Source organism: Xyrauchen texanus, chromosome 37 (assembly GCF_025860055.1).
Source record: "Xyrauchen texanus isolate HMW12.3.18 chromosome 37, RBS_HiC_50CHRs, whole genome shotgun sequence".
Lineage (NCBI taxonomy): Eukaryota > Metazoa > Chordata > Actinopteri > Cypriniformes > Catostomidae > Xyrauchen > Xyrauchen texanus.
In genome coordinates, this window is record NC_068312.1 from 8,801,875 (window position 1) to 8,824,787 (window position 22,913).

At 39.6% G+C, this 22,913-nt stretch overlaps 1 protein-coding gene across 1 annotated transcript in view; it reads right to left on the reverse strand.

Moving 5' to 3' along the window:
- The window catches only part of LOC127630481 (protein dispatched homolog 3-like), an 80,238-nt gene that overhangs the window by 17,788 nt on the left and 39,537 nt on the right, over positions 1-22,913 (reverse strand). Inside the window, exons 5-11 of the mRNA XM_052108036.1 lie at positions 20,407-20,541; positions 20,097-20,257; positions 16,228-16,367; positions 15,299-15,399; positions 14,903-15,067; positions 6,225-6,386; positions 3,700-3,831 (exon numbers count right to left, since the gene is read on the reverse strand). Coding sequence (XP_051963996.1) covers positions 3,700-3,831; positions 6,225-6,386; positions 14,903-15,067; positions 15,299-15,399; positions 16,228-16,367; positions 20,097-20,257; positions 20,407-20,541 — 996 coding nt within the window. The remainder of the gene's footprint in view (positions 1-3,699; positions 3,832-6,224; positions 6,387-14,902; positions 15,068-15,298; positions 15,400-16,227; positions 16,368-20,096; positions 20,258-20,406; positions 20,542-22,913) is intronic.

The window sequence follows — 22,913 nt, forward strand, 5'->3', positions numbered from 1 at the left end:
TTTGAACTCACGACTCCAGGGGTGGTAGTCAGCATCTTTACTCGCTGAGCTACTCGTGCCTTTCTTAAGAACATTTTCGTGAATATGGCCCCTGTTTCTCATCCACACCTATCATATTGCTTCAGAAGACATTAATTTAACCCCTAGAGTCATATGGATTACTTTTATATTGCGTTTATATGCTTTTTGGAGCTTGGCATTCTGGCCACCATTCACTTGCATTGTATGATCCTACAGAGCTGAAATATTCCTCAAAAACAAATTTTTGTGTTCTGCATTAGAAAGAAAGTGTATTTTTGGGGTGAAATATTGCCTGTAGGAATGTTGCTCGAAAGTTCAAGCATTACAGGTGAAACTCGAAAAATTAGAAAATCGTGCAAAAGTTCATTAATTTCAGTAATTCAACTTAAAAGGTGAAACTAATATATTATATAGACTCATTACAAGCAAAGTAAGATATTTCAAGCCTTTATTTGATATAATTTTGATGATTATGGCTTACAGCTTATGAAAACCCCAAATTCAGAATCTCAGAAAATTAGAATATTACATGAAATCAATAAAAAAAAAGGATAATCATGCATATGTACTCAGTACTTGGTTTGGGCCCCTTTTGCATTAATTACTGCCTCAATGCGGCGTGGCATGGATGCTATCAGCCTGTGGCACTGCTGAGGTGTTATGGAAGACCAAGATGCTTCAATAGCGGCCTTCAGCTCTTCTGCATTGTTTGGTCTCATGTCTATCATCTTTCTCTTGGCAATGCCCCATAGATTCTCTATGGGGTTCAGGTCAGGCGAGTTTGCTGGCCAATCAAGCACAGTAATACCATGGCCATTGAACCAGGTTTTGGTACTTTTGGCAGTGTGGGCAGGTGCCAAGTCCTGCTGGAAAATGAAGTCAGCATCCCCATAAAGCTTGTCTGCTGAAGGAAGCATGAAGTGCTCTAAAATGTCCCGGTAGATGGCTGCGTTGACTCTGGACTTAATAAAGCACAGTGGACCAACACCAGCCGATGACATGGCTCCCCAAACCAACACAGACTGTGGAAACTTCACACTGGACTTCAAGCATCTTGGATTGTGTGCCTCTCCATTCTTCCTCCAGACTCTGGGACCTTGGTTTCCAAATGAGATGCAAAATTTGCTCTCATCAGAAAAGAGGACTTTGGACCACTGAGCAACAGACCAGTTCTTTTTTCTTTAGCCCAGGTAAGACGTTTGACATTTGAAGCCCATGTCCAGGACCCATCTGTGTGTGGTGGCTCTTGATGCAGTAACTCCAGCCTCAGTCCACTCCTTGTGAAGCTCCCCACACATTTGAATGGCCTTTTCCTGACAATCCTCTCCAGGCTACGGTCATCCCTGCTGCTTGTGCACCTTTTTCTTCCACACTTTTCCCTTCCATTTAACTTTCTATTAATGTGCTTTGATACAGCACTTTGAGAACATCCAACTTCTTTTGCAATGACCTTTTGAGGCTTTCCCTCCTTGTGGAGGGTGTCAATGATGATTTTCTGCACAACTGTCAGGTCAGCAGTCTTCCCCATGATTGTGAATTCAACTGAACCAGACTGAGAGACCATTTAAAGGCTCAGGAACCCTTTGCAGGTGTTTAGCTGATTAGAGTGTGACACTTTGAGCCTACAATACTGAACCTTTTCACAATATTCTAATTTTCTGAGATTCTGAATTTGGGGTTTTCATAAGCTGTAAGCCATAATCATCAAAATTATATCAAATAAAGGCTTGAAATATCTTACTTTGCTTGTAATGAGTCTATATAATATATTAGTTTCACCTTTTAAGTTGAATTACTGAAATTAATGAACTTTTGCACAATATTCTAATTTTTCGAGTTTCATCTGTATAAAACAGACATCTCTGTGCTGGACGCTGATAGGTCAATACAACATTCACCATGCTACTGTATGTTATTGTAGCAGCTATATGTGAAATACCTGTTCACTATATCACTACGTAACACCCATAGTGGCCAACTACATTATTAACCTCAGTTTATATATAATTGATTATATCATCTAGTGGAAGGATGGAACTTAAAGGGATAGTTCACCCCAATATGGAAATCCTCTCATGATTTATTCCCAGATATTTATATCCCAGATGTGTATGTCTTTCTTCAGCAGAACACAAATTAAGATTTTTAGAAAAATTTGAAGCTCTGTGTGTTCTTATATTGTAAGTAAACGGATGCCATCGGGCTGCTGTTTGACGGTCCAAAAGGTATATTTAGGCAGCATAAAAGTAATCCACATGACTCCAGTCAATCAATTAATCTCTTCTGAAGCAAACCGATTGGGTTGTGTAAGAAATAAATTGATAATTAAAATGTTTTTAACTTGAAATCGTTGCTTCCAGCCAGCGCTGTATTGATGTTTGAAATGACCAAACACTCACATGATGTTCGTTCCTCTGTTGTATACAAAACATGCCTTCCAACTTCTCGCGTAAATGCGCCATTGCGCTTAAGTCACGTGACGGTAAAGTGATGCGGTTGACTGCTGGCAGGAAGCGACACAATTTCGACACAAACGTATCGATTCGGTTCAGAAGACCGACTGATCGACTGGAGTCGTGTGGATTACTTTTATGCTGCCTAGATATGCCTTTTGAACCGTCAAACAGCCAGCAGCTTGATGGCACACTTTTACTTGCATTAAATGGACAAACAGACCTGAAATGTGCTTATAAAATTCTTCATTTTGGTTCTGCTGCAGAAGGAAAGTCATACACATCTGGGCTGGCTTAAAGGGTAAGTAAATCATAAGAGAATTTACATTTTTGGGTGAGCCTTTAATTAATTTTCTTAACAAAATATTTTTTTTAGCTTTCAATTTTAATTTAATTCTTTAATAGCCGTATTTAAAAAAAAAAAAAAAGTATTTGGGGGCATGCCACCCAATAACAAGGGTATTTTTATAATGGTATGTTGACAATTTGTAAAAACACCATCAAGTCTTTTCACAACCCGGTAAATTATTTGCCAAGGGCTGAAGCTGGTCATTAGCTGGTTCGAGCTAGCTTAGGTAAATGGTGGGGCCAAGGTTGCCTTTGTTAGAGCTGGTTGACTAAGATGGTGGTGACACAGCTGAGCTGGTTAACCATGTTCTGAAACACCACTTGAACTGGTTTAAAACTCTATAGGGTAATACAGCTTATAAAGTGGCATGACCTGGTTTTCTAGCAGGGAATGCTTCAAAGACTGGTTTGCCCTGATCTCTAAAGAGATGTGTGTGTGTGTGTGTGTGTGTGTGTGTGTGTGTGTGTGTGTGTGTGTGTGTGTGTGTGTGTGTGTGTGTGTGTTTTAGGTTACAAACTGGTAATTACAAGGGTATTATGCTATAAATGCGGTTTATGAGGGCATATCTTGTGTCCACATAATTCAAATTGCTTAAAAAAAAAACAAAAAAAAAACATACTAAACAATTTTTTATTGAAAATGTAAAACTGCAGAAAGTATTTTGTGAAGGTTAGGTTTAGGGGTAGGGTTAGGTAAGGGGATAGAATCTATAGTTTGTACAGTATAAAAATCAGTATGTCTATGGAGAGTCCTCATAATGATAGCTGCACCAACATGTATAGTGTGTGTGTGTGTGTGTGTGTGTGTGTGTGTGTGTGTGTGTGTTTCTCCTTCTTTTTTTGCCCACATTCCTTCCAGTAGAACAGAAAAGCAAACCTTTGAGTGTCTGTGCTGTGCTGTTGGGTGCTGGTTTGGTCTGGTTCGAGTAAATTACGGGATGTTTTCCTGAGGTAGAACTTGTGGAGTCAGCAGTATTGTGCAGATTATGAGGTCGCTCCATAAATACACCTGTAAGACACAGAGAGGTGGGTCAGGTCAGTCTGTTCCAGTTTATTTCATGTTATGTCTCAAATTTAGTGATAAAACCTGTATAACCTTCTTTCTTTTTAGCAACACAAAGGGAGAAATTCAAGAAAATCTCCTGGTCGTTGTTTTCCATACAATGACAGTGGACAGTGCCCATCTTTTCAAGCTTCAAAAGGATGCAACATTATAATTCAGAAGTCTAATAAATAATTACATTTGACTTGTAACTTGTTCTAAAGTTGCTACAACTGGAGTTGGACCACCAGAAAGATATTCACAACAGAGAACACAACACAGCTGTACACCAACCGGAGAACCAAACTTACAAACCAGTCTAAAGAGTTTGAAGTTGTAGAGGAGATGCATTTCTATGACCAGCCCTATTTGTATGAACCAGAGTACTCAAACTGATAGATGGAAGAGGCTGACAGAGTCAGACAGAGAATACAGGAGACCGCAGTGTTTTGGATGTTTCGCTTACCAAAAGTGAACTGTAAAATCAGGGAAAAAGTCTGAGGGAGCCGGAGCCACCTCTCTCATCGTTTACTTGCCCTCATGATATCCCAGGTGTGTATGACTATCTTTCTTCACCTGAACACATTTGAAGAAAAATATCTCAGCTCTGTAGGTCCTTAAAATCAAAGCGAATGGAGAATTCTCTTTTTTTTTTACTCTAAATCATGCTTCCGGTCAGGAGCGGTCCAAGCGTGTGATGTAATCGCATTGGCATTTGAAACGCGAGAACTGATACAAGTGCGTCACAGCTGGAAGAGCAGTGCTGTTTACAAGTGAGAAGGAGGAACACTGTACAGTAACTTGGTTGGTTTTGGTATTGATCTGTATTGATCTGTTTCTTTACTCACAATGGTGCTTTTGTGTGCTCATCCTGGATGTCTCAACCGAGAGGAGAACGTGAGATTACATCTGTATCATGTCAATGGAATATATCACACAAGAGACCACTTGGACTCCACCCTCTGATGATTTATAGTTAAAAAGTACTTAGGAATTTATCTGTTTTTTCGCATCAAAAATAACCGTGTCACTTTCGAAGACATTTATTTAACATCTGGAGATGTATGGATGACGTTTATGCTGACAGTCTGCTTCAAAAGAGAAATCTCCATTCACTTGCGTTTTAAGGACCTACTGAGCTGAGATATTTTTCTATTTTTCTTCAGATGTGTTCTGGTGAAGAAAGAAAGTCATACACAACTGGGATATCATGACGGGGAGTAAATAATGAGAGAATTTGATCTTTGGGTGAACTAATAATAATGCATGTCCTCCTCAGACATGTTTCGTCAACTTCAGACATGTTTTGTAAGTCAGTTTCTTTGGTTTTTGTGCAGCAGTGTTGTGTTCTCTGATGTGAATATCTCTGTGGTGGTCCAGTTGTAGCAACAGCAAAAAGCGTGTTCTCGCTTGAACATCCCTTCTCTTGAGTGAGGGCAGCGTGAATTGCGGCTCTCTTGCAATCTCTTGATCGCACACAGGAGCGCAATGGCCAGTGAAGATTTTCACAAAATAATAAATGATATTTTGGTTTGTTTCTCACCAAACATTATCGTAAGCTTTTCCATGAAAAACTATTTAATAGACTTTTGAATAACTCTTTTGTGTCCTTTTGTAGCTAAAAGAGAAGTATACTATCCACTACCATTGTATGGAAAACAACAAGCAGTTTTCCCAAATTTCTCCCTTTGTTCTCCGAAAAAGTAATATGGCTTTAGAACAACACAAGCACAGGAGACTAAACAATGATTGAATTTTCATTTATGAGTGAACTATCACTTTAAGTTAATCTGCCTTATTACACAGCTCTCTGGAATACATGATTCCAGATGGGCTGGTTTGAGTATTTCTGTAATTGCTGATCTCCTGGGATTTACACATACAACAGTCTCTAGAATTTACTCCGAATAGGGTCAAAAACAAAAAACATCCAGTGAGCTGCAATTTTGCGGATGGAAATGCTTTGTTGATGAGAGAGAACAACAGAGAATTTTCAGACTGGTTCGAACTGACAAAGTCTACGATAACTCAGATAACCGCTCTGTACAATTGTGGTAAGAGGAATATCATGTCAGAATGCTTTTCTGAGATGTGGGTTGGCGCTGTTTTGGAAGCACGATGGGGACCTACACAGTATTAGGCAGGTGGTTTTAATGTTGTGGCTGATTGGTGTATGTTTTTAAGTGCATCTTCAGTTTCCAAATACTTTTTGGGGCCACTGTACTTCACTGCACTTGCCATGAATAAAAGCTCTAAAACCTTTTTAAAATAAGGCAGCATAACAGAGTTTATGCAATTGTTTTTCGTGACCCACTGAGGTACACTCAAGCGGTTGAGTCTTCATAGTTTTATACCCGCACCTGAGCACATGTGGCAGGAGATTCCCTGGGCGCTCAGGTTACTGCGTAGATTCAGCAGTCTCTGCAGGTTTGTGTCTCGGTGGAACAGCACAGGAGCGTGACTGGCCGGCCGCAGTAGACAGCAGCACCACACGGATCCCAGCAGAACCAGAACATACACCCCTATGAGATAGTGAACACAAACAAAAAGAATGACATCAAAGAAACATATCTTAAGAGGCCATTTAGGGGCCAGACACCAACAGTGGTACCTGTTGTCAGGGTTGGGGGGTATCGGAATACATGAACTGTAATGGGTTTACGTATTTAAAATACAAAATATAAGTAACTGTATTCCACTACAGTTACAGTTTAAATCATTGGTAATTAGAATACAGTTACATTCAAAAAGTATTTTGATTACTGAAGAGATTACTTTGCACAAACTTGGTAGTGAGACTCTATCTTGGCAATGCTTTGGTAAATGTCACAAAAGAGTCATTTTAGTCTGTTTCTTACCCAAAACCAATCATTTCGCTTCTGAAGACATGGATTAAATCACTTGAGTCATATGGAGTACCTTTATGCTGCATTTATGTCCTTTTTGGAGCTTAAAATGTTGGAACCCATTGACTTTTATCGACTTGTGTGGAAATAAGCACATCATATTTCCTTCAAAATATCTTTGTTTTTGTAGAAACAAATAGAGAATTATCATTTTTGGGTGAACTATTCCTTTAAGATTTAACCTGTAGGTGATTTGTTTATAGAAAAATTTAAGTCAATTTAAGTTTGAAATGGATTCTTAAATTTGAAATGGTACATTTTCAATAAACTGTTAATAAACGGTTAATAAGCAGTAGTGCACCTGTGCTGATATTGGTGATATAAATAAATGAGGGTAGACAGATATTTGAGGAGATGTTATTTTAAAAAAACAGGTGCTAATATTAAAATGCTATCTGATACATTATGCATGAATCTGCATGGTAACTGTCTCTGTAAGTCTATAATTATACTGACTTTGTATCAATACTGCTCAGGCTGCACATGAAATAAGAGTAAAGAGCATTGATGACCTGGGCAAAAACAGAGACTAATTTAGCTTATTGACATGCATGATGAATGGGGTGGCATAAATATGCATTTACATAACAGATGTTTGTTCAAATTGTTGTGTACACAACACTCTGATATGCTGATAAAAGCTTATTCCACTGTTACAGGCATATGAAGAATGACGTTCAGGGCTCTTTTGTTTGAACTGTGAACAGACTGTCATTGAGAATAAGAAACACATTAAACTGAGCAAAACAGAATTTTCACTTTACTAATCCATAGATTATGTATTTTAGCAGAAAGATATTTTGCTCACCATTTATTAATTCCGCTTATTAATAACAACCTTATACAGTAATAGTGCTTTACATGTTCATAAGAGGTATGAGTATACTGTATAATTTATTGTTTATTATTCATCCATCCATTTTCTAAAACCACTTTTCCTATAGTGTTGTGAGGAGTGCTGGAGCAGGACTGTACTTTTAGGTGTTAGCACTGGTGGTAGTGGGCTAAAGGATGAAGTAGATTTTTTTTGTTTTACAAGTACAGTAGCTAAACAAAAGAAAGTGTGTGGTGCCTTTTAATTAAACCCAAATTAATGTTAAGATAAATTATCTCTATAAATTGTCACTATAAAGTTTTTCTCGCTCTCGGTGGGGCACATGGTGAGTTGTACGTGGATGCCGCAGAGAATAGCTGAAGCCTCCACGTGCGTTATGTCTCCGCAGTAACTTGCTCAACTAGCCACGTGATATGATGTGCGGATTGACGGTCTGAGACGTTGAGGCAACTGAGATTCATCCTCCTCCACCCTGATTGAGGCGAGTCACTACGCTACCATGAGGACTTAGAGCACAATGGGAATTGGGCATTCCAAATTGGGGAGAAAAGGGGAGGAAAAAACAGCAGAAGGATGTCATTTAAAGAAATAATGTACAGTCACATGTGCTGCACACCACAGTATGAATAAGAGGTGCCTCTCTGCCCTGTCATCTACACACACACACACACAGGCACATACACAAATACACACACACAGGCACACACAGGAACAAATGCTACACAAACTACTAATGCTTGATTTTCATGCAGTGTGTCTAATAGAATCCATCTGCAGAGCCACAGATGACTCTTTTATGAGTCAAACCCTCGTCCAGATTATAAAATCTAACAAATGTTTGCAGACTGGACCACCCTGCCACCATAAAATGTCCTCCAAGTATGCACATCTAGCCAAAGCCAATGAGGATGCCAGGCTCCTCGTAGAATGGGCACGAATACCCGAAGGCGAAGGTAAGCTGCGTGCTTCGTGAGCACTCAAAATTCCTTCTATAATCCAATGAGACAGTCTTTGCTTGGACAACGAAACACCTCTGTTGCAGCCACCAAAGCACACAAATAATTGCTCTGACTTACACCACTGGCTAGTACTGTCAACATTAACTCGCAGAGCTCGAACTGGGCAAAGCATATGTAACCTTTCATGCTCCTCTGACTCAAATAGGGGAGGAGAGAAAGTCTGAAAATAATGGTCTGCGAGTGAAATGACGTGGAAACAACTTGGTCTTAAAACAAACTTTTAACACACTGGTGCAAAATCCATACACAATGGATTGATCAACACTCAATTGATCAACACATGCAAATCACTGACTCTCCCAAACGATGCCAATGCCACTAGAAGTGCCATTTTGAGACTCAAAATCGTATCAGTAATTGTTATCAAAGGCTCGAACAGAGAACCAGAGAGTGCCTCTAAAATGACAGATAAATCCCATAAAGGAACGTGAATGGGACAAAAAGGTCTATGCCTGCATACCTTGCACATAAAGAGAGAGACAAGAGAATGTCTGCTAATAGAGACTCCACTGATAAGCGCATGTTCAGCAGCTATAGCGGCAACATAGACTTTAAGGGGCAATACCGGCCCCGAAACTCTCCTGACAAAATACCAGCACTTTACAGACAGGGCAGTGAACTGGATTTCCGGTTCTCACTGTACACCAAGAAGCAAAAATATGCCACTTAAACATTTATAGCTTACTTGGTGATAGAGCTCTAGCATTTAGAATGGTATGAACCACATTGGGGATAACCCATCATAATTCCACAAGTCCGGCCAGGGGTTCCAAATGCTGCCCTGTGCCTGAGACGACATGTTCACTCAGACTGGAATCTTCCAAGGCATCTTTTCCAGGAGAAACCAGAGTCGAAAACAATACTTGAGATGGCCAATACAGCGCCACTAACAGAAGCCGAACCCAATTCTCTCAAACCCTCTGCAGACCTGCATGCAGCGGAAAGATCAGTGGAAATGCGTAAAGACGCCACTGATGCGCCAGCGGTGCCGGGGGCGATAACGGAAACCAGAGGGGACAGTGCGATATCTCACTCAAAGCGAACAGGTCCACTACTGCTGTGCCAAACCTACTCCATATTTGTTCCATAATCTGAGGATATAATGTCCATTCTCCAGGCATCAGATCCTGTCTGGACAGGAGATCCGCCCCCAAGTTCATCCGGTTCATCCGGTCCGGCTTGTAGAGATAGTACATTGTCCCTTGCCCACAGAAGAATGTGACGTGCAACATTGCACGAGAGCGCACCTGTCTCTGGCAATTGATGTAGGACACCACTGTCCTGTTGTCTGACTGGATGAGAACATGACTGTACTGAATCTCTGAAAGGACAAGCCTTAATTCTAGAAGCACTGTAAGCATCTCCAGTCATTTTATGTGCCAATATTGCTGCTGGCCCTTCCAGACTCTGGACGACTATCGTGTACAGTGCCCCAACCCGTGGAGGAGGTGTCTGTCGTTATCACCTTGCAGCGACACAACTGTCCCAACAGAATGCCCGACCTCAGAAGGCGGGACCTTTTCCATGGCAGCAGAGTTTGGTAGCACCCACGCATCACTCTGAAGGGACGAAGTGCATGCGTCAGTGGTTGAAGTCACTTTGTGGAGTTCATCCATCACTGAAAATGTCTCGCATGCAAAATGCCCAGGGGAATGACAGCAGATGCCGCGATCATGAGCCCGAAAAGCCTGTGAAATGTTCTCACAGGGAGAATCCGTCCAACTCCGAACATCGCTAGACACTGACATAATGAGAACACGAGCTGGAGACAGGTGCACCTGCTAGCACCAAACAATCATCGAGATAATTAAAAATGCAAATGCCTTGAAGCCTCAAGTGTGACATAGCTGTATCCATGCATTTTGTGAAAGTGTGTGGTGCCAGTGCAAGTCCTAATGGAAGGACACAAAATTGGTACGATTTGACCCCAAACAAATGTATATTATCAAAGATAATAATTAATTATTAAAATTAATGAAACACTAATTAGACTTAACACTAGCTTATTGATCCTTCAAATTCAACAATCATCAAAGATAATTGTCAATTATCAAAATCAATAGAATATTAATTAGGATTAAAGTTGACGGGCACCACCCTGGAATCAGGGACTAATAACAGACAGTCTCAATATTAGATTTTTCTCTTAGGAAAATTTATGTCCATAGATCATTTTAGATTAAAAAGGGAACAACGAAGGGTTGAATTCGAGCACTGGCATCCTCTGCCAGCCTTTGACACGTGTATGCAAAACAAACCAAAACCCTTCTCTTTTAATTATAACGAAATTTATTGAAAATATAATATCAATTAATAACTGAAACCTATTCTGGTTGTCGGGCGTTCGAGGCATGAACAACAGTGAACAGTTATACAGTCCAGTTTCATGCACTGAATGGGGGCTCGCCCTTCATTACACAGGAAACCCATCAGGCTCATGTGTAGACCTATACTTATTGGACAAAGAGTTATATTACTTGTGTCCTGAGACCCTTGGTCATGGAGGCAGAGGCAAAACTAAAGCTGAAGGTATTTAATGCTCGTTCACCAGCGCAAATTACAAGGGAAACTGAGCTAAATTGGTGTACTGAAAAACCGATTAGACACTAAACTGGTCCTAGCATATAACTGGGGAACAATGTGTAGTACTTGAGACAAAGTGCTTTTGCACAAAAGATAGAAAATGTACTTGAGAATACTCAACATACTTTTTTTCGTGTTATTCATGGAGGGGGGTGGTGGGGGGAGGTGTGAGGCAGACAACTTCGAGTGCTTGAGACATAAAGAAACTTGATTTGAAAGTGAACTCCGCTTCAACAATAAATACTTTAGTGGGCTTCGGCTGGTCAGAAGTACGGTCTTCTGAATGGTGCCAATACGAACCCTTAAGAGCTCGTCTATGAGACACCTTTGTGGAGGGGAGCGTTGCTAACCTCGATTCGTAGGAGGTTTGTGTCTCTTGTCTATCACCCTCGTAAACAAAAGCATCACCTTGACCAACTCGATCCCCAGCGTGAGACGTGGGAAGCGAGGAAAGTCCAAACGGAGCCAGAGAACTCAAGGCGTTTGTCGATCCAACAGCTGTCTGATAAGAGCAACATCCATGCCACCATTGGAAAAATTGAGCAGAGATAGCAGTGCGTGTCTGTTCTCTCGGCAAAACGCCCGCGTGAACCATGAAGAAAAAAAATAACAAGTTAAATTACCTCACATCTCCTGATAGAATACCAAGAGAATAATGGCACCCACAAAGCAATCCGCACGTTGGTTCACTTTCACTCAGTTGGGGAATATTCTCTTATTCCAGCTCCATTTGTTCTGCGGCCAGGCTCATCAGTCCATGCATGATCCACTCCGCAGCGAACAGTGCTTCAAACAGGGGAGGGGGGAGTAAGAGAGTGGCTGAGGCCGCTCCTCCATTGCCTTATTCATGTGTATTCTCCCAGAACGACACAGAAAAAGTCAATAGGGACAAAGGGGCCCATTTTGTAACCTTACCGTCCAACAGCAAATTCTCTCATACACCTTTTTAAATGCGACAGCTCACAATGCGTTTTTTGTCAGAAAATGTCCGCTGAGCTAGCTAAAGACCATGTCCGACAAGACTAACACGAGGAGGATTCCGGTGTTCGCACTCCTGTCTTCTCAGACACAAAGCCAAAATCCCAAACGGCTCCAGCGCACGGAGCTCCAAATCTGGAGGCCGTAGAACTGGGAGCAAGTGGGGATAACGCCTTGTGGTAAGAAACTGCGAGCCTTGACGAAGCGCTGTTGTCCTCATCTGTCCCTTTTAATATTTGGAAAAAACACATTGAAATTGGTCTGAAATGTACACTGAGTCCACAACGTCCTTACGTGTTTGCCAAGCAAAAGGGAGAAAAATAATCCTCGCTTTGATGTGAGTGGCTAGAAACAAACACGGCCTAGACAATTCATGCACTGAAGAACAGAAAATCTGACTCAATGGTGAACGCGAGCGCCTTTATGGAGCCTGTGACGTAGCTCCCTAAGGGCTCAGCCAATAAATTGTTATGATTGTATAAGGACTTCAGACCACTTGACACTCGGACGGTGTCCTATAGCAATCATACGCAGCTTGAGTTCCCTGAAAGGGAACTGTTATTAAAAGGTGGGGCAGTTAAAACTCTATTGGACCACAAAAACGTAATTAAACAATTTAATTCATGAATATTTCATATGTAATTACTGTTTGATAGTTTATGATGCTGTGTGAACTGTTTAATTTATTCAGATGAAATGTGGTTGATGTTAATCCTGAAATGTAGTTTTATAAATGTTGTGGTCTTGTGGAGTTTGTTCACTTTCTTCGAATTTGCACATCATATATGGCTGTATTGGAGGGGCTGCACATTCTCAGCCAATCATAACAGTGGGTGTTTGTATTGAAGTTTTAAAGGGCCAGAGAGCTTGAAATTGAGCTTTTCAGACAGAGGGCCAGAGACAGGGAGGAAAATTATTATATATTACTAAATTATGAGTGTTTTGGTGCAAAAAAAAAAAACTATACTAATAATGGGCCTCATTCATAAAACTTGAGCATAACACAATTCGTTTGTAAAGCCATTCTGGCATAAATGTTCTGATTGATGAAAGTTTTCATATTTTCAAAACATTAGTCAAAAAAAAAAGTTTGTTCACTGTCGTTTAGCTTACAAATCTGTAATATCTTACAGCGTTTATGTCAAAGAACTTCTTCAGGCATTCTATCAATATCTTTAAAGATTTGTCCTGTTGCAAAGAAAATATCACTGTTACCATCATGATTTACCCGAGAAGTTTCACCAATGACGCTGGTGATGCACTCAACTGAACCAGTGAAGATTAATAGTGGTGGACATTCTCCCGAAAAATGTTTTACACTAAACACAAACCATTTTTATTGACCTCTTGGACTGTTTAATTGACAAAAGAACCTCAGATGACAGCAAAAGCATGCGATGACTGTAAGTTCCTCACTTTCTTTTAAGAACGAACATGCAAGTGTTTGCTAAATCAATATTTTATGATGTGAATGCATTCCATTTGAAAAAAAAAAGTTTATTACTGTTTGCATAGATGTTATAAGCTTCCTATTCTCATTTACTAGCGAGTCTGAAGTTTCCTTAAATGCCTTTTCTATGGGTGTGGATTATGATAATTGTGAATGAACATGCACACGCCCCCTGTTTACGAATGAAATGTAACAGTTGTGCAGCAGAGGCTCCAGCCAAACATACTATACGCAAGTACGTGAACACAGACACACCTTACTATGCAAACTCGATGTCACTCGTCGTTGCTTTGTGAAATGTGTCAGTGTTCAATTCATAACCCAACGCATGTACACGCTGCATTATCAGCGTTGCCGCAAGGGGCACTAGAACGGATTTTCTTCTTTCAATCGACAACTGTCATAGTGGAAAAATATATTTTTGTCCCCAGTCTATTTAAACGAACTGCCTAATCAATTAATGGCTTAACTGACAGCTGTTTTTAATGCATGGAACTCTGAAGGAACTGGTCTCCGAACTGTTTGAAAAGCACCTTATTTTCATCCTGCCTCCGTCTACAGCCTCCGAAGGCAGCATTTTCCTGTTTTCGGATGCAGCACCGGTTTCGTGGTCATGCCTAAATAATCTATTGCCCTCTTTTGGTCTGAGGTTTGTAATGCCAGAGCAACATGTAATGTACTGTATGTACAACGGGACCAGCATTGGCCATGCGTTGGCCAAGTGTTCTTGTCTGCGCTTGCGTACTAGCGTGAAGTATGTTTCGGCCTTTAACCCTTGGCTTTAAACGTGTTTGAAATTGTGGCATGTCGGCACTTTAAAATATGCCAAAAATACACAAAATTAACAAAAAGTGAAATAATTTTGTTTTGTTTTATAAATATCTAATCAAACGATCCTCTGGAGAGCACACTATGTGCCTATATTTCAGATATACGCATTTCAATTTCATAACAAAATGCCATAAAATTTTATTGAGTAATCTTAAACAAAATTTAATTAATAAAACCTCAATATATTTAAATGTTATTAATGTAATTTTTTTTATAAAACTTAGTCAGTTCAATTTGATGGAATTTTGATTGTTAGGTGAATGAAATTGTATCCATTTATCAACCTAAATAATGTTTAAGACAACTTCACCTACAGTATATTAATTAACAAATCAGCAAATGGTAGTAAACTGTCATGTCTAGGCATTGAAACACAACCCATGTCTTTAGCGATAACTCCATATGTTTAGTTTAATCAAGATGTTAGTGTGCTCACCTATAATAGTTTTACGTTTCTTCACTACAGGTTCTGCCACCCAGTGTCTCAGTACCCTCTGAATGTGCGCACTGACAATCCCTACACCGCTCACAATAGACGTGTCCAATGGAGCTTCTACAGAGAGAGACAGTAGGGCTGCATCTGATTCGGAGTCACACAGACCTGGACCAAAATAGAGAAACAAAAACGTTTTGTATTTGCAATCTTATCAAAAGTAATAAATATCTCCGCTTTTGATTCCACTTTACTTTACTCTAAGCATGTGGCTCCATTCTGAAAAAATCACCTAATTTTGTAAAGATTTTCCAAGACATTCTATCTCTCTATATTCTCGTTGAATATTTGTATGATTGCTCAAGCATATCTGAAGGGTCAGGGATGTGTCTGTCTTACCTGGTTCCATTTCTACAGTTAGGAGAGCCACATCATCCTCATCTGAAAGAGGACTGGGGCTGGGGCTGGGGCTGGCAGAGAGTTTAGTTAGGGTGTTCCACCTGTAACAGGTATGTTTTGAAAACCTCAGTTTTAAAGGGATAGTTCACCCAAAAATGAAAATTCTCTCATGATTTACTCACCCTCATGCCATCCCAGATGTGTAAAACTTTCTTTCTTCTGCAGAACACAAAATAAGATTTTTAGAGGAACAGCTTAGCTCTGTAGATCTATTCAATACAAGTGAATGGTGACAAGAACTTTGAAGCTCCAAAAAGCACATAAAGGCACCATAAAAGTAAACCATACGACTCCAGTGTTTTAATCCATATCTTCAGAAGCAAAATGATAGGTGTGGGTGAGAAGAAGATCGATATTTAAGTCCTTTTTTTTCATCAGTGTCCACCTTTGACCAGCCCCAACCAGTAGGTGGCGATATGCACAAAGAATGGGAATCACCAAAAAAACTAAAGAAGAAGAATGTGGAAGTAAACGTGAACGTGAAAGGGGAGATTTATAGTAAAAAAGGACTTAAATATTGATCTGTTTCTCAGCCACACCTATCATATCGCTTCTGAAGACATGGATTTTAACCACTGGTGTCTTTATGTAGTTATTGGATCTTCAAAGTGCTGGTCACCATTCACTAGCATTGAAAGAACCAACAGAGTTGAGATATTCTTAAAATCTTTGTTTGTGTTCTGTTGAAGAAAGAAAGTCACACACATCTGGGATGGCATGAGGGGGAATAAATGATGAGAGAATTTTCATTTTTGTGTGAACTATTCCTTTAATGAATAAGCAAAACAATGATAAAATGATGCACATTTATCAAAAGGAGATATCACATCATGTTGAAATAGGCCAGAAAACCTATAGGAAGACTCTACCAATTGGGACAGGCATTATGCTGGGCAGCTCCACATTGGGTCCAGATGCAAAGAGCAGCAGGCATTAGAAAGGACACCCAAAGCCAGCAGCAGCTCACAATGAGGGACATGAACAGCCCAAAATCATGAACCGCTGGGATCTAATGACACATGCAAAACAGTTAAAGGTCATGTGTTGTCAGAAATGTTACAGTTCTTTGCATGTTTTAAATAAAATTAGTCAGCGTGATTCTCATTCCTCCAATACTGAATAAAACATGAGTTGGAATAACATAGTTCTCTGTAAAGATAAATAATCATTTGACTGTCTGCTTTATATGTCATTGCAGCTTATTTCATCATTTGTGCTCATTGTGTTTATTCTTTGATTGATGTAGATCCTGAGCTACAAAAAGGTCACTTGTGAACCTACCAGTTCACTCAGACATTTGACTTATTTTGTCATACCATCTTAAACAAAGTGACCGTTTAAGTCAGTGGTCCTCAACCTTGTTCCTGGAGGCCCCCCAACACTACACATTCTGGATATCTCCCTAATCAAAAACAGTGGAGACTACAAGACCTAAATTAGGTGTGTCAGAAAAGGGAGGTATACAAAATGTGCAGTGTTGGGGGGCCTCCAGGAACAGGGCTGAGAACTACTGGTTTAAGTGTTTGTTTTTCGGCCATATCAGGTTAACCGGTCATAGAAGTGGACATTTACATATCTAGAGTATATTATTTATTTCATATACATAAAAAGTGCTGTGGAAAAGTATTTGCCCCATCCTGATTTCTTCTATTTTTGTGTATTTTTCATACTAAACTGTCTTACATATTCAAATGAGATATAACAAAAAATGAAGGTTACCTGAGTAAACACAAAATATAGTTTTTTTTTATTGAAGCAAACAAGTTATCCAACACCTATATCACCAATGTGAAAACCTAACTGCCCCTTAAACTTAATAGCTGGTTGTGCCACCTTTAGCAGCAACAACTGCAACCAAACGCTTCTGATAAATGGAGATCAGTCTTTCACAAAGCTGTGGTGGAATTTTGGCCCACTCTTCTTTGCAGAACTGCTTTAGTTCAGCCACATTGGAGGGTTTTCCAGAATGATCTGACCATTTAAGGTCCTGCCACAGCATCTCAATCAGGTTCAAGTCAGGACTTTGACTAGCCCACTCAAACTTTAAAGGGGTCATGACATGGGTTTTTTTATTGTATTATTATGTTCCCTTAGGTGCAATTATAGTATTAATATATTTTTTTTTAAGAAAAACTTTTAAAATCTAGTGATTTATGACCTTTTCCCACCCTGTTTCTCATCCTCTGATTCAAACAGTCTGTTTTGGGGGCGTTTTCCATTTAAGACTTCAGTGTTAACGCCCACTGTTATGATTGGCTAACGTCAGTGCCTATGTATCAATTATTGACGCCCCAGCCAGAACAATATGCAAGTAAACTAATTAAAAACACTGTGATTATTCATAATGAATGAAATTGCGCTTTAAAAAGTAGTTTAAAGTTTAAAATAGATTACTTACAGTTTGCGTCGTCGTTGTTCCCAGAATAGTCGGCACGGACTTATCTTTGAGCAACAGTTTTCTGGCAAAGCCAGCATCATATTGAGATTTGTTCTCAAAACAGTCATCCTTAACATGTACAGAACAAACGCTTAAGTTAACACTGCCGTGACTGGGACGTCCGCAAAAAATAAACTGCATCCATTTTTCCCTGACGCCTGGATCTTTCGGCAGCTTATTCAGAGGTTTTGTTTGACCACAGCCAGGAACAGCACATCTGTGTGGCATCGTAATTTTCCTGTGCACAAGTAGTCTCTGTCAGAGCTCGCTGTCCATCGACTGAACACTTGTGAGGCGACGGCGATACTGAAATGAGCGTAGTTGTCTTGCGCTTAAAGCGTAGTTATCTTGTGCTGGAGGCGGTCATATGCAAACGCTGGTACGTCACTTCTAACCGTCACGTCACTTCTAACCATGAATCCAGAACGAGCTCTATTTTGAGCTTGATTAAATAAATGATTCGTTTAGAATGGGGAGGACGTCTTAAAATATTAAACTTGCAGGACGTTTTAATGATACAAAGACCTCTTATATACCAAAAGATCAAGGCAAATTTGGTTTCTCATGTCATGACCCCTTTAATTTGGCTTCTTTTGAGCCATTCAGAGGTGGACTTACTCCTATGCTTTAGATCATTGTCTTGCTGCATAATCCAGTTGTGCTTGAGCTTCAACTCACAGACTGGTTACCGAACGTTCTCCTTTAGGATTTTCTGGTAGAGAGCAGAATTCATGTTTCCCTCCCTCAATTATTTACATTTACATTTATGCATTTGGCAGACACTTTTATCCAAAGCGACTTATTACAGGGACAATCCCCCCAGAGCAACCTGGAGTTAAGTGCCTTGCTCAAGGACACAATGGTGGTGGTCGTGGGGATCGAACCAGCAACCTTCTGATTAACAGTTATGTGCTTTAGCCCACTACGCCGCCAGCACCACTCCTATTTATTGCAATTATTATTGCAAGTTTCCCTGGCTCTGAAGCTGCAAAGTATCCTCACACATCACACCATCACCACCATGCTTGACCGTAGGTATGATGTTCTTTTTGTGGAATTCTGTGTTTGATTTATGCCAGATGTAACTGTCTACAGAACATTCTCCCAAAAGTTTGAGGATCATCAAGGTGTTTTGCCAAAATTCAGACGAGCATTAATGTTCTTCTGGGTTAGTAGTGGTTTTCGCCTCGCCACTCTTCCATGGATGGCATTTTTGGCCAGTGTCTTTCTGATAGAGTCATGAACAGTGACATTTATTGATGCGAGAGAAGTCTGTAGTTCCTTGGATGTAGTCCTTGGCTTTTTTGTGACTACCTGGATGAGTCGTCGTGTTCTTGGAGGAATTTTGGAAGGTTCGCCACTTCTGGGAAGGTTCACTACCCTACCAGCTTTTCTCCATTTGGAGTTAATAGCTCTCACTGTGGTTCTTTGGAGTCCCAGAGCCTTTGAAAAATAGCTTTATAACCCTTCCCAGACTGGTGTATTTCAATCAGCTTTTTCCTCATCATCATTTCTGGAATTTCTTTCAACCTTGTCATAGTGTGCTACTGGGTGAGACCTTTTAGCCAACTTCATGCTACTTAAAAATGTGTATTTAGGTGTTGATTTGATTGAACAGGGCTGGCAGTAATCAGGCCTGTGTGTGTCTAGTCCAGCTGAACCCCATTATGAAATGCAGTTTCATGGATTTGGGGATTTAGTAACTAAGGGCAAATACTTTTTAACACAGGCCCAGTTGGTATTGGATAACTTTTTTGCTTCGATAAACAACATTATCGTTTAAAAACTGTATTTTGTGTTTACTCAGATTGCCTTTGATTTATGTTAGACTGTTTTTGAAATTTATGTTAGACTGTTTTTGAAATTCTGCGATGGACTGGCGACCTGTCCAGGGTGTCCCCCGCCTTTCGCCCAATTTTAGCTGGGATAGGCTCCAGCCCCCCGCGACCCTGTACACAGGATAAGTGGTTGACGATGGATGGATGGATGTTTTTGAAATTTATACACAAAAACAGAAACCAGGGTGGGGGCAAATCATTTTCCATAGCACTGTATATTATATGACTTGTACAGCAAAAACAGCCTGTGTAATTCTCAAAATCAGAGAGAGAGAGTGTAAATTATTATTTTAACAAAACTATGTTTTAGTGCAAAAAAAAAAAAAAAAACATAAGGGAACAACAAAAATGGAAGAAAATGTAGATTAAGGCCCCTTGAGAAAAAACTAATGCAGCCTTCAAAATGGTCAAAATGTTGAAAAACGATTGTCAGGACATGTTTTTTATGCTTCATTGACTGCACCTGTGAAAAAGAGTTTGCAGCATATGCTGCTGCCGTTGTGAAGGACGTCAGGAACGTGGCTCTGCCTGCTGTCTTTACTGTATAAATCATACGCTGCATTGAACAAGTCAGGTGAGCTGCCTGTCTGAAGGTACTTATGAACACAAACACATCATCCACACCTAGAAAGAAAGAAAGAAAGAAAGAAAGAGAGAGAGAGAGAGAGAGAGAGAGCTTTGTATTAAGATGGTACCGGCTAAGACCAAAGTACATTTAAATTTAAAATATGTAATGCTGATAAGGTGATAGATTGATTATTTCATATTATCACCAATGCCGATGATGACGAAGGCTGCCACCCCATTGAGAATGCCGAGGTATTTCACTCCAAACACCACATGGTACAAGAAGAGTGCCACAAGACAGCTCAGACCAATGCTGGCCAAGCCAAAGAATGTTAGAAACACTGCAGACACACAAAATGGAAAGGGAACTTTAGATAAAGAAATGGAAGCCTAAGCGATAGTTCTATCAGTAAGACTCGTATTAAGCATCACATAATTTAATCAATTCAGGCATCCCATCCTATCATAATCCAGTTCATCCTATGCTTTATAAGCTTTGCACAGTTATCCTTTATCACTTCATGTGCCACCACTTGCTTTCACCCCCCACACCACCCTGTCACCGTCAGTTTGTGTTTCGTCCTGCTGTAAGGGGGTAATCTTGTCTCTCTTCCCAACATCATCATCTGTTTCGAGATAGCATCTAAGAGCTGAACTGTAGGACTGGCCTTGTGCCAAAGGAAACTATTTTTTCACTTTATTCATGGCATTTCTTCTATTCCCGAGTCTTTCTGATAGATATTACACTGATGACTTGAGGATGGTATGGGGAAGCTACTTTGAAACTGTAGCTTACCAAGCGACAAGCTACTCATAACTTCACCTTCCTATACTGTTCAGTCATTTATGACCGAAATCACTTTTTCTGAGCAATACAAGACTTGGTGACTGTTACGCCATTTGCCATCTGAACACAAAACAATTTGATTCAGTAAGTCTAAGTGGTCGTAACAAAATAGGGACACCTTTGCTGTCCACGGTTAAAATTGAACAACTATAGGAAATGAATGGGAAAGACTAAAAAACGGAACAGTTTTATTTGTCAAATATAATACAGTATATAATCAGCCACAATGCAGAAGACACACACACATAAATGAGGGGGTAAGACCATAACACACCCACCTAAACTCACACAGAAATAAATGGGTGAGACTAAAGCCTAATTTATACTACGTAAAAGGCCAATTCTTTTGTTCTCGTGGACAAACTAAAGCACACTAGGCAAACAAAGCCGGCATTTATACTTTGCGTGTTGTCGTTTTAAAATGAGTTTGTTAAGGGTGACGTCACTGTGTTTAACGTACTGTTCATGCCAGGGAAGTAATGGCAATCATGCCGGTTTTTCTCTCCCTGAATCAGTGCTTTTAGCACTGTATTGCTTCTTTTCCTTATTACACTTGTCACAGAGCCCTTTCTACTTTTGGCGACAAGTTATCTAATCTGACTTAAAAAAATTCGATCTTTCTCCACGGATTTGTCTTGGCTATGCTGTCTTTGTGGAGTTTGTGTTGTGAATCATAGAAAAGTGTACTTCTGCACAATCTCCTAGGTCCTAGGTCAAGAATTGTAGAGAAATGACAACAAGCGAACACCTTGGCAGAAAAAACATCACTGCATTTAGTCATAATTTTTAGGCGAACTAAAAGAAGCTTGTTCGCCTATTAAATATACAGTAAAGGCCCCATAGCGCAGCCAGAAGGCATAAAGCAGAAAACAAACACACCCGCACAAGCATGCATGTAAACAGAAAACAGTTTTATACACATTACTGTTCATTTTTATTTAAATTATTATTAATTTACTTTGAGTTATTCAATTTTGATGTGACCTTAAGCATAATGTGATATTGCAAAAACTGACACTTAAAAACAGCAATAAATAAATAATTAAAAACAAACTTTGACAAATAATAGTCTGATAACATCTTAATATCGTTACCTTCCTAAAATAATATCCTAAGTAATTTTTTGACAAAAATTTTTTTTGGCCTAAATCATCTCCTCATGACGCTGGCCACCTCTGGTAAAATTTCTGTAAACCTTAAAAAATAACTTAGGACATTATTTTAGGAAGGTGACGATATACAAATGCATAACATGTGATAACATTTTGAATTATTACATAGAACACTGCAGCCACCTACTGGCTATTATTGTCATAACATGATTTTCAAGTCATGTTATTTTGCTTTTTCATCAGATAACAATAATAATATTTTCTGCATGTCTCAACTTATTGAAAGTGTAGGCTTTCACTGTTATGAAGATACATAAATGTGCTTATTTGCATATGCAAATGAATGGTGAAATCGAGTAAATAAGAAAATAAAAACATTTAAATCCCCCCAAAAATACATACTTTTAATGTTTTCACTTCAGGGAAGAATAAATGTTATAATTTGTTATTAAATGTCATTATTATTTATTATCTGTGCAAGTCAAGCACTTGAAGTGTTAACAGCTTAATTGAATTTAATGGGAGCAATGTAATATATCGCTGAGTAAATAAATGCAAGCATCTACAGTAAACTACGACATTCTTTCATCACCTCTCATGTAGACGATCCTCCTCGATAGCCTAGATCACCTAGAGTTAAATTAGAGTTAAGATATACATTTTATAAAGTTAGTTAGCTACACTACAAGCTGCTAAAACGAATGTGGCAGGGCGGATTGCGGGGCCGGGTCGCGATTCCGCACACCCGGCCCAA